The sequence below is a fragment of the Panthera leo genome, chromosome E3, assembly GCF_018350215.1.
Source record: "Panthera leo isolate Ple1 chromosome E3, P.leo_Ple1_pat1.1, whole genome shotgun sequence".
Taxonomy (NCBI): Eukaryota; Metazoa; Chordata; class Mammalia; order Carnivora; family Felidae; genus Panthera; species Panthera leo.
The window spans coordinates 5,118,233-5,130,452 of record NC_056694.1 but is presented as its reverse complement, the minus strand read 5'-3'; the positions used below and the strand labels follow the sequence as shown (position 1 = coordinate 5,130,452).

Sequence of the window (12,220 nt, the reverse complement as noted above, 5' to 3'; positions counted from 1 at the left end):
CGAACGTTTGCCGGGGAACATTTAAAAATAGTGACCCCAGGCCCCACTTGGCCATCTTCCTCCACCTGGGCAGAGAATCTCTCTTGGGGTTTTGTTTTTTTTTTTAATTTAATGTGTATTAGGGTGGACATCCCCGAACCCAAAAGGACCGCAATTTTATAATTAAACCATTATGAATTTAATCATACTACGGGCTGAAAGTTGCTGACTAAAATACCTCAGGCCACAGCAGCAGAGGCCCAGGTGGCTTTCGAAGCATTCTTCCTGTTTCTGTAAGACATGCTCTTCTTGCCTGTATGTGTGCACACACACTCTGGTGCGGGACAAAAGCCGGTGCAAGCACTGCTCCGCGTGGTTTGACAAGGTTCTCAAGATCATTTCTAGTGGATCTGGTCATTTTATTTTTTTTCAAACAGGTTTATTTGGCAACAAGCTGACTCGTTAAAACCCTGCTTTTGAAAAGGAAAAATCTGCAATAAAACGTGCAATTCTAGAAAGCGAGAGATGTTGTCACTTTTGAGAAATGAAATCCAGGTTGGCAATGTGTCTCATGGTCGGCCTTCCGTGGGGACAGTTCCAGGGATGGTCCATCTCACCCATGTGGGTGATCAGTTTCTTCATCTCACTTGTGTTTAGGGCGGTTCCAATCATCACCTGAGTAGGAGACACAACCGTTCCAAGTTTTATGGCTTTGGGTACAAGAGCACCTCTCCAGCAACATTTTTCTCTGCAACGAGGATGGACACGATGACTACTCAAAACAGCGGTCCCTGAAAAATCTTCCTCCGAGGAACCCTACCCGCTGCTATCTCAGCCCCCCTCCGCTTTGTGAAATCCAGCCCTTCCGTGGCTCCTTTACGGCAACACACCTCTGTTACAGACACTGACCACACCTGTCCAGGATGCAACCAGTCTCAGCGGCTCTCCCGCCGCCCAGACCTGTCACCTTGGCAACCACAGGGCCTCTCAAGACCTCCCCGCTGTCCCCCTCCACGTGTTCTCCACTCAGCGGCCAGTGAGTCCTTTCAAAAGCTGTCAGATCACATTGCCAGCGCTCGATGCTCACCTGGGTAAAAGCCCACGTGCATCGGCGGATTTGGCCCCTCACTGGCCTTGTGCCTGCATCTGCTAGAGCGCATCCCTCCCTGCCCCTCTCCAGCCCACCGGCACCCCCTTTCCTTTTTTTATTTTTTTAATGTTTCTATTTTATTTTTGAGAGGAGAGAGAGAGAGAGACAGAGAGAGAGACAGCGCGAGCAGGGGAGGGGCAGAGAGAGAGGGAGACGCAGAATCTGAAGCAGGCTCCAGGCTCTGAGCTGTCAGCACAGAGCCTGACGCGGGGCTCGAACCCACAAACTGTGAGATCATGACCTCAGCTGAAGGGGGACGCTTAACCGACTGAGCCACCCAGGCAGCCAAGGCACCTGCCCCTTTCCTCTCGCACAGGTGCACTACACAAGCACCTACCTTGGGACCTTGGTGCTGGCCATGCCCTCTGCCCGGGTCCTCCCTCCCCAGATACTGCCCGTCTCACTCGCCCTCCCTTCAGGCTCCTGTCCCTGCCTCCTCTTGATGAAACAGCACTCAGCTCATCTCTAGCTGAACTCTCCGTGGAGGTGAGCGGGCCCCCCAGCAAGCACTGGAAATCAGCGCCCCTGAGAAACCAGGAGAGGTGGTGTGAGACGAAAAGCCTGAGACGTGTGTCACCTTCCTTCTTCCTTGTGCCACGCACAGCCCCAGAGGCAGCGTGCGTGGGGCGCTCCACCTCACTGGGGCGGACAGACCCCAGACAAGTCAACAGAGAAACAGGTGTCACCCGGGGGGGGGGGGGGTGCGCCCGGGAGAGCCCACTTCCGTGGGGGACCTGGGAGAGCCCAGGGCTGGAGGGAGTCGGGCGGGTGTGTGAAGGCGGCATGCGAGGCGGGCAAGCGCAAAGGGCTTCGGGTGGGAGGAAGGCTGGTGCGGCTGGGGATGTGGCACGTGGCCGTGTGGCAGGAGCCCAGCGAGCAGACGGGGCTGAGGGGCTGGCAGGGCACGGGCCCGCGGGGTGCGGCAGAGGATCACCCACAACAGTCAGCAGCTGTGCTGACGGGAGGACGAAGAGCCACAGTGCGGCGGCCCCGCCAGGGTGGGGAGGGCAGGGCGGCCTGTGGCTCCCCGGGTCTGTGTGGCACCTTAAGGCAGGACACTCTAAACCGCCTGGCCACCGGCCCAGGCCAGTCTGCCCTGCCTCTTGCTCACCGACCCCGGGGTGGGGGCACCAACACTGTCTTCATCAAAGAAATACCCGTGGCCGGAAGTCAGATTCTCCCCTCACCCCTCCCCGAACTTCATCCAATCCCCAGGCTGCACGGTGGCCCTGAACTTTGCTCCCCGACTGACATTTCCCCGAGCTCGGATTCATTAACCTGACCGTCTTCCAGACGCCTGCACTTACAGCCTCATGGGGCCTCAAATACCACACGTCCAAATCAGCTTTTATGCCTCCCACCCAACTGCGAGCAAGCTGCTGCTTCCCTGCCACCTTGTTCCAGAAATTCGGGCGCCCCCACGACAGCCTGCGCCTCAGCCCTTCCAGCCCTCCGCATGGGCTCCCCAGTTCCCACCGGGATCGCAAGACCCCGTGTGGGTCCCGACGCTGCTCGGCTCACATCCGGGACCCCCTCCAGGACAGGCCGCCTCTGGCTTGGCTCACATGCTCCCCCCCCACCCCCGCCCCATCTGTGCACCTGCTGTTTCTTCTACTAGGAGAGCTCTTCCCTGAGGGGCTCCATGCCCCTTCCAGGCGTCAGCCCAGATGCCTCCTCCTCACATGGCCCTTCCCTGCCTCCCAATCTCAACTGCTCGACCGGGGGCCGAGGCCACTCCCTGTCCCCATACTGTTTTAACTTCTTTTCTGGGCCTACTGGTATCAGAAGTTACTACTTTGGCTTAAGTCTCTTCCTCCCCACTAAACCTTAAACTCCGAAAAGAGGGGGGGACCTCATCTGCCTTGTCCCCTCTGTGTCCTGGGCGGCACCTGGGTGGAGCCTCTGATGAAGGAAGGGCATCCCGGCTGCTCCCGGGGGTCAGGTGATCCAGACGCACCTGCTTCACTCTGACATCAGGCTGATGACCCACCACTGCCACCACCTCCAGGACAGGCTGAGCGGCGGCGGTGAAACGTCACAGCGATTACGGGTTAGAGGCCAGAGATAAGGCAGATGCGCCCAGCTCGCACATCACACTGGCAGAGAAGGATGTGGCCGTATTACACACGATGACCCGTGGCAATCTCGGCCACAGTCGACGGTGCTGCCTGGTCAGCAGCTGGCCTGAGAACTCGTGCCACCACCGGCCCGAACAGACCCTCCGGGCCCTGGAAGAAGAGCGTTGTTTACTTACAGACTTTCGACAGGCTCTGGAGGCAAACATCTGTCTGACGCGGGAAGGCCGACACATGACCCCAGGGCTGTCACTGAGCATGAAGATCAGTTCATCGATGTCCTGAGGTCCAAAGGTCCAGTTTTTACTGGTTGGTAAGGAAATCAACTTCGCCCTTTCAGTGACTGGAGCTGGAAGAATAAAATTCGGAGAAGAGTCCACGATTCGAAAAGTACGTTTCATTTGACGCCTGTGTGTAACAAACACTGAGACACAGGGCAGAGGCAAAATCCTTTCTGGGGGAACCGTTTCCATCTCTGATAAAACATCCTTATCTAGGGCACCTCAAAGACTGTTCCCGGCTCTGACAGGACAATCCCGTCATCGTCGTCACTCACCCCCTTCGTCGATAACAAAATCGAAGCCATTCTTTCTGAATATTTCCAGATTTTCTATTAGGATAGCTTCATTGACAGCAGTTAAGTTGAGAGTCTGGGGTCTGAAAAAACAGAGAAGAGATTCAAACCCAGTCTCGAAGTCAAACATTTAGCTGTAAAGCAGAAATGAAACAAAGCCAATACGTGCTTCTTTGAATTCCTTTCAAAAAGCCAGGTAAGCGACAACGCTTTGTTCAGCCATGTGCCTTTCCTATCACATAACTGCCTGAGAATTTCCCGTTAATTTTCTTCTTCTTTTTTTTTTTTTAAGTTCAAATGACCACCAAAGCAGCTGGCTTTTCCTCAGCCTGCCACCCCATCCCAGTGACCCCATGTTTCTCTCAATCCACTCCTTAAAGATAACAATACAACATAAAAAGGCTATTTTTCCTTCCGGCAACACAGACCATGTGAAAAGCTCGGCTGGGTCATCACAGGCATCGGAAAGCGGAACACAGAGCATCTGTTTTGCTATCCTGCCCCTTCCGAGCCTGCATCATTGACCGCGCCATCTGTCCACGTAGCAATCTGTCCACCGGTCCTCCTGGTTCAGCGAGTGCTTAATCAGTCGGAACTGATAAGGGCAGGAGAAAGGATGGGCATGGAGTAAGAGACCAGTGGGGAAGAACGACACTGAACAGGCAGTCACACAAACTGTAATTACAAAGTACACTGCCAATCAGGAGGCCAGAGGCGCCCAGCGCCATAAGAGCCAGAGCAAGTGAGATGGGCCTGGAGACAGGAGTCAAGGACGGTGTCTCTGAGGAAGGGACCTCTGAGCTGAGAGCTGGGGTGAGCGCCCGTTATCAGCCAATGGATGGATGGGTGAGCACAGGGACAAGCATTCTAGGCAGGGACAAGTCTGTGCAAAGGCCCGAGGATGGCCCACTGATGTTTCCAGAGCCACATACAAAAGATCTACTTCATTCTCCTTAATGACCAGGTAGGAATTCATCAGGTCTGTCAATGGCCTGAAAAGGAGATGACCAGGTGGCTCAAGCATGGAGAACCAAGAGGAAGGACCTAGGGAGGGCCAGACCACGCAGGGCCTGGTAGGAAAGGAAGGACCTGTGGTCTTTATCCTTGGAGCATGGGCCACCTGGGACCCCAAGTGATCTGTGACTACCTGGGGCAACCTGAAATGTCACAAGCGAGACCCTATTTATGCAAAATGGCTAAAAAATAAAAGACTTCTGTGAAAGAGGCAGGAAGAATCCAGTATGAGAAAGTAGCTTATTAAATGTCTTTACACTGGGCACCTGAGTGGCTCAGTCGGTCAAGTGTCCGACTTCGGCTCAGGTCATGAATTCACAGTTCATGAGGTCGAGCCCCACGTCGGGCTCTGTGCCGGCAGCTCAGAGCCTGGAGCCTGTTTCGGATTCTGTGTCTCCCTCTCTCTCTGTCCTCCCCCACTCACGTTCTGTCTCTCTCTCTCTCTCAAAAATAAACAAACGTTAAAAAAATTAAAAAATAAATGTCTTTTCCATTACCATTAATACCTACTGAAAGTAAATGAATTCAACCATTCCATAGGAAATCGAGTACTCTGTAAACTCGGTGCTTTCTCCCAGCTGAGTGACTGTTCATGCCAGGATTTACTCCTACTGGGATCTCAGTGTATTTCTCTATGTCACTGAACTTCCCAAATGAAAATCCATGACCTCTTCCTATCACTTGGCTTAAGAAAAGACTTCTGGTCTACATGATACACCATCCCACCACCTTGTAAAGCGGTCAGCCTAAAACAGGCGTTGGCAAAGGAGAGACAAATACCAAGTTCTGTGGTGACTAATCACTGAACTTGATCTATGCTAGCTGAGGACAGACACACAGGCAGCGCCACCCTTCTGCACACCTAAGTTCTATGTGCTATAAACAGACACGTTACGTACCATAAACTGGCCTTCGTCAGATTTTTCTGGCCAACCGGAAGAGGCAAAGGGCTTGATAAATAAAGAACATTAGCTGTGTGAACTTAGGAAAGTCACCTAACCTCTGCGTCCGGGAGCCTCCATTTTATCACCTGTGAAGTGCTGATGGTAACAGCAGCCACTTTGTAGGTTTGGGAAGACTAAATGAATCAACGCGTGTCAATGGTTAACGCGTGTCGATGGTTTCAACAGTGCCTGGCACAGAGTAAAAATCGGCCACGGGGACGCTTGTGGCTAAAAAAGAGACACACACACACACACACGTACGTATACGCTCTCGGGTCTTAAGCTTTAGGGGTGCAAGAACACGGAAGATTCCGCACACCAGAAAGAACTTACGCGATAAGCCTTTGACCCTGGAGGGCCGTGTGCTGCTGGAGCATCTCAAAGTTGTACTTCTCATCCGTGGCATGCTGGTCCACTATGAAGATATCTGCATTGAGTTTGGTGATTATAAATCCCAAGTTAAACTGACCAATGATCTCCATGTCTGCAAACATCGTTTTACTGCATGTGGAAAATGTTCATCATGAGACATCGTGATTTTTAAAAGATTACTTTTCTGATCATAAAAGAGACTGTAACAGGAAAATGAACAATACAGAAACATAAACTAGAGAAAGTCCCTAATAATCCCACTTTTAAAGGTGACATTATTCATTCGTTCATCCAGCTCCCCAAGGATGGCATCAGTAACTACTGTTCTTTTGGTGTATATGTTCCCCGACCTTCGTTTACATATTAAAAACAAAACAAAAAAAACCGGGCGTGCCTGGGTGGCTGGGTCACTTAAGCGTCCAACTCTTGATCTGGGCTCAGGTCATGATCTCAGGGTTCGTGAGTTCAAGACCCGCATCAGGCTCTGCACTGACATTGTGGGGCCTGCTTTGGCATTCTGGGTCTCCCTCCCTCTGCCCCTCTCCCGCTTGCTCTCTATCTCTCTCTCATAATAAATATTAAAAAAAACCAAAAAAACCCAAAAATGGAATCATAATTCTTCAGGCCGTTCTACGCCCCTCCCTTAACAATGCATCTTCAGTGCTTTTTCGGACCCATTCAAGTAGATCTCCTTCATTCTTTCTAGTGGCCGTACGGGAGCTCACTGCGAGCACGTACCATAACCTGTCCGACAAATCCTCTACTGAACGACTTTCGGGTGTTTTCATTTTGAGTAACGCAAACGACGCTGCAGCAAACGTTCATGGACAGAAATCCACTCTATTCTGGGGGTATTTCTGTACGATAAATCCCTAGATTTGTTAAGTGTGTAAAAGTGTCTTTTCACTAATCCTGGGTATCAATCCTTCTAACATCTGCCAAGCTCACGGACGGGTCCTTTGGTGGGTGGCTTCAAAATCCAATTCCATTCATGACTACGTGCGTCAGTGCAGACAAGACAGATACTGCCACAGATCTTCACGTGAGAAAACGACATTGCCATTCTGTACCCCACACAACCAAATTTTGTGAAAATGGGTTTTCGTGAGGATCAGCCCTGTGGTGCTCAGACGGGACTCGAGCTGAGACCTGAGACGGTCCTTTCTTTCTGCGAGTGCTCCAGAGCAGCGAGGAAGATCCCTTCCACACCACAGGACCCACCTGGGCTCCCGTGGGACTTGCTTTGCTTGGAGCTCTGCCACAGTCAACCGCGGGTGATGGTCTGACAGCGACACCTCCGTGTGCCATGGATTACTAAGCTCCCATTTCCTATTGGCAAGGAGCTCACACTGAGCTCAAGTCCAAGGTCAGGACCAAACGAATCCCCAAACCCTGTCTGTGAGGACGCGTCTCCTGGGACCATTCCCTGGCAGTAATTTCGTGTCAGAGTCCAATCAAGACACAAAAACCACACCAGCGATTTGAACAGAGGAAATTCATAACCAGGTATGGTACACTAGTAGAAGGTAATTAACTACTTAGCTAAGAAACACAGAGGTAGCAAACAGAGTGAGCAATGCTGGGCCTCCTGCTGGCAGCTGCCTTGTAGGAGGAAAAGACCAGGGCAGCCAGAAGGAAGGAGAGGCCGGGATCCGATGCTTTCTCGCGGCGTCCCTCTACCGCCCCCTACTGACAAAGTCTAGAAGTGCACCAGCAGAGATGCTCACATGGCCTCAGAGATTGCAAAGTAAGGAGCCTACAGTGGATTCCAACTGAGAAGCAACACACCTGGAAGCAGCACCAACACCAAGTCCCTGGCTCTGGTTCCCCAGATAGAGTCCCCGTGGGAAGAACTTGTACCGGCCTGAAGACACAGGCATTCTGTCTCTGCAGGTGTACCTCCCACCGTAAACTTAAAAAGTAGCATCAGGCTCAAACAACGAAGAAGAAACAAAACTGTACGACTTGCTCTATTTGGTTATAACTCAGAACAGAAACACAAAAGCTGGTAAATGCTACCACGGTATTTCAATTACTGCCTCATCTTCCGCTCCGGACATGTCTCGGGAAAATCATCGGCAGGACAGCTCAGAACAAAAGGCGTTTCAGCAGCCGTGCACCGAAGGCCAGATGCCAATGCCAGGCCCACTGTAGATCAGCGTTTCTCAAAGGGAGCACTTGGGGTACCTGGCAAAAATGCAGATTCCTGGGCTCCACACCCACGATCTACCGCAGCTACTGAAATAGAATCTCCGGAGGCTGACCACGGGTTCCGCTTTCTGAACAAGCATCCTAAGCAGTTCTTTTGTGTTCCAAATTCAAGAACTACCATAACATGGGATCGATGAATATTTGAATTAAAATCACTGCTTTTAAAAATTACAGTTGATTTCACTCACTGAGAAGGCTGAAAGCATCCAGAGTCAGATGCCTGGGAGGGGGGGGCTCAGTCGGTTGAGCGTCCGACTACTGGTATCAGCTCAGGTCATGATCTGACGGTCTGTGAGATCGAGCCCCGAGTCAGACTCTGTGCTGAGCCTGGAGCCTGCTTGGAATTCTATCTCTTTTTCTCTTTCTGCCCCCTCCCCATCCTCCGTTCATGTGTGCTCTCTCTCTCTCTCTCTCTCTCTCTCTCTCTCAAAAAAAAAAAAAAAAAAAAAAAAAAGAACCCAAAGAGAAAGCATAATTACTTTGCCTTTTGGGCACCTTACAGGTCTTTCTCCATCAAGCACGTGTTCCACGATCGTGCATGTAAGCCAGGAGCCCAGCTCTTCACTGTGTCCCTGAGCGTTCACAGGCCCCAGACCCCACCCAAAGATGTTCACCCCCCCCTTAATCACACACAATTTAAAGGAACTATTTCCTATGGTGCCTGAGTGGCTCAGTCAGTTAAGCATCCAACTAGTGATTTTCGATTCAGGTCATGATCTTCAGGCCCCGCAACAGGCTCCACACCATCAGTGCTTGGGACTCTCTCTCTCTTTCTCTGCTCCTCCCCTGCTTGTGCTCTCTTTCTCTGTCTCTCAAAATAAGTAAACTTTTGGAAAAAATAAATAAATGAACTATTTCCTAAAAACCTTTCCCAATGTTAGGCACCATGAATATCAAGGGAATTATCTAATGTAATGCTTGCTGTTGAAGAATTGATTATCAAAATCAGGCAAAGCCTGTGCAGTCCAAACCAAAAGTGCCATAAAATTTCAACGTAATTACTGGTGCTCTGTGTATAGGACACAGCACATTTCAGTATCTACTGAGACAAGAGATATACAATACTTTAAAAAGATCAAAGTTAAGGGGCGCCTGGGTGGCTCAGTCGGTTGAGCCTCCGACTTCGGCTCAGGTCAGGATCTCACAAACTGTGAGTTCAAGCCCTGCATCAGGCTCTGTGCTGACAGCTTGCAGCCTGGAGCCTGCTTCGGATTCTGTGTCTCCCTCTCTCTGCCCCTTCTCCACTCATGCTCTGTCTCTCAAAAATGAATAAACATAAAAATTTTTTAAAAAGATCAAAGTTAAATATTTCAAGAGAAGTCATCGTTTTTAGAAGTTACAATGTTGTACGTGATTACTGTCAAGAAAGTGGTGGTGACCAGTGTTTTCTGTTATCAGTATTAACAGTTTTCTTGAAATTGACTCCCTTTATTCCTTAACCTTACCCTACACAATCTTCTGGAAATCACAAGTTTGATAATACATTATAATTTTTCCTAATATGCATTAAAATGAATCATGGGAGGGGTCCCTAGGTGGCTCAGTCAGTTAAGCGTCCAACTTCAGCTCAGGTCATGATCTCACGGTTCGTGGGTTTGAGTCCCATGTCGGGCTCTGCGCTGACAGCTTGGAGCCTGGAGCCTGCTTCAGATTCTGTGTCCCCCTCTCTGGCCCTCCCCTGCTCGTACTCTGTGTCTCTCTCTCTCAAAAATAAATAAACATTAAAAAAAATTTTTTTAATGAATCATGGGAAATAGTAATGTCCACTAAAACCTCCATGGATTCAGTGCAGGGAGGAGTCACTGTGAAACCTTGGGGAAGAGGAAGGAGATCGGGGTTGAGGAGGCCCTGATTAATTTGAACTAAATGGACAGGATGTGCTAAAAAAATCTAAGGAAACAATTCTTGAAAGGTTTCACCGAGAAAGACCTCTTTAAAGAAAGTTAATTTGATGCATATGAGGGGCAATGAAAATGCAGCGAGTGGAAACAGCATCACCAAGGATGCACCAGTAGGGCTAATGAGCAATCCGTAGAGTGGAAACAGACTCCCAAATTAGAATCTTCGAGGAGCACAGAGAAGGCAGAGAGAAAGCGGGGCTGGGAGAGGGGGAGACAGAAGCTTGGGAAAGGGTGACATCAGGAGATGTCACGTCTGTGGTGCAGAGAAGGCCCCCAGGGAGGACTGTCCTGACAGCCAGAGGAGCAAAACCAGGGCCTGGAAGGACCAGCCTCGTCCCCTCCCGGCAGCTCATCCTATGAAAGAACGTTACCTTATCTCCTTTCTCAGTTCATCTTCCGCGGCTTGGTTTTCTCCGGGGCAGATCTTTGCCCTGAACTTCCTGTAATTCTGTTCGCCTTCTTGTGGCCTTTCTCGGTGACGTAACTGCTTTATTCGTGCCGCTAAAGACCGCATGGAAAAGGCCAGGGGCACTACTTTCTTACTGATTTTAACAGCCACGTCCACCTGAGACGCTGATGTGTTCTGCGCAGTCACCAACCCTTGAGGGAGGTCAGGATTCAAAGGAATGCTGTCTTTTTTGAAACGCCGTGTGCTTGGGGAGGATGCATCTACGGGCGGAGGCGAGACCCTATGTTTACGTCCACCGTCCTCGTGATCGGAACCGCGCTCCGTGTCTGCAGAGCGACGGTCAAGTTCAGGCAACTTCTCAGAAGCTTCCTCGTTTCCCTGTGAAAACCTGTCCTCAGGGGAGTTTGCTGCACAGGTGCCACCGGACTGACCGCCCGTTGCTGGGGTGCCGGGCCCTTCCCGCGGGCCGGCCGAAGTGCGGCTGTGCCCCGAGTCCTGCTCCATCTCCGCTCCATCCCTGCGGTCACAGGGGCCCCCGCGCACACGCATCGCCTCCCCGCCAGGGCCGGACGAGCCTGTGCCCGAGGCGCACTTCTGGAAACACGGGGAGTCTGGAGCTCCAGAACACTGGACGTGTCTCTTCTGTCTTGGAGAAATCCGTCTCGGTTCGGTGGTGCTCGGGCCCTGAGACTTGGTCTCTGTCGTGTGCCGAAGAGAAAAGGTCTCTCTCAGTCTGGAAATGGTCACTGCCCTCTTCGCTTCTCCTCCAGTCCTTAACGAAGCAGGATCATCCTGTTTTTCTGGCACAGGCTTCTCCATTTCTGCCGAATGCTTTTTTATTAAGTTACCTGAGTAGATAGGAGCAGAGGAGAGTATCAGGGGCTGCAATGAAGTGGAGAAAAAGGGTATTTCTGGGGGCTCCTGGGGGGCTCAGTCAGTTAAGCGGCCGACTTCGGCTCACAGCATGATCTCATGGTTCATGAGTTTGAGCCCTGCGTCAGGCTCTGTGCTGACAGCTCAGAGCCTGGAGCCTGCTTTGGATTCTGTGTCTCCCTCTCTCTCTCTGCCCCTCCCTTACTCATGCTCTGTCTTTCTCTCTCTCTCTCAAAAATAAACAAACGTTAAAAAAAATTTTTTTTAAAAAGAGGATACGTTTTACAAAAGTAGGGATCCAGAGACGGCTAACAGAACATACAACAATGGTTAATCCTAAGGGACATACAAATTGAAGCCACACTTTAATGTTACTGTACGATCACCAGAATGGGCGAAAATTTAACAATCGACAAAAGTTCGCAAAGATGAGGCTTAAAAAGAAGGTGTAAATACTGCTGGTGGTAGTCAAATCGGTACAGTCGCTTTGCGAAACCTTCTGGGAGTAGCTCCTAAATCTAAACACGACGCATCTGCAGGTGGAGGCCTGTGGCCTGGCATTGCGCTCCTGGCACACCCACACCCGCCAGAGCCACAGACAGGGGTGTCCACGGCCGCTCTGGCCATAACAACCCAACCGTCCACAAAGAAATCATGCCGTTAAGAACTACAACGGAGGGGCGCCTGGGTGGCTCAGTCGGTTAAGCGCCCGACTTCG

The 12,220-nt window shown here is 51.0% G+C and overlaps 1 protein-coding gene across 2 annotated transcripts in view; it reads right to left on the bottom strand.

Moving 5' to 3' along the window:
- PMS2 (PMS1 homolog 2, mismatch repair system component) overlaps positions 1–12,220 on the bottom strand; it is a 27,435-nt gene continuing 15,215 nt past the window's right edge. For both annotated transcript variants that reach the window (XM_042922506.1, XM_042922505.1), the window contains 5 exons: positions 10,592–11,477; positions 6,070–6,237; positions 3,761–3,861; positions 3,384–3,553; positions 1–654 (listed from right to left, as the gene is read on the bottom strand). In XM_042922506.1, coding sequence (XP_042778440.1) covers positions 511–654; positions 3,384–3,553; positions 3,761–3,861; positions 6,070–6,237; positions 10,592–11,477 — 1,469 coding nt within the window. In that variant the 3' untranslated portion in view covers positions 1–510. The remainder of the gene's footprint in view (positions 655–3,383; positions 3,554–3,760; positions 3,862–6,069; positions 6,238–10,591; positions 11,478–12,220) is intronic.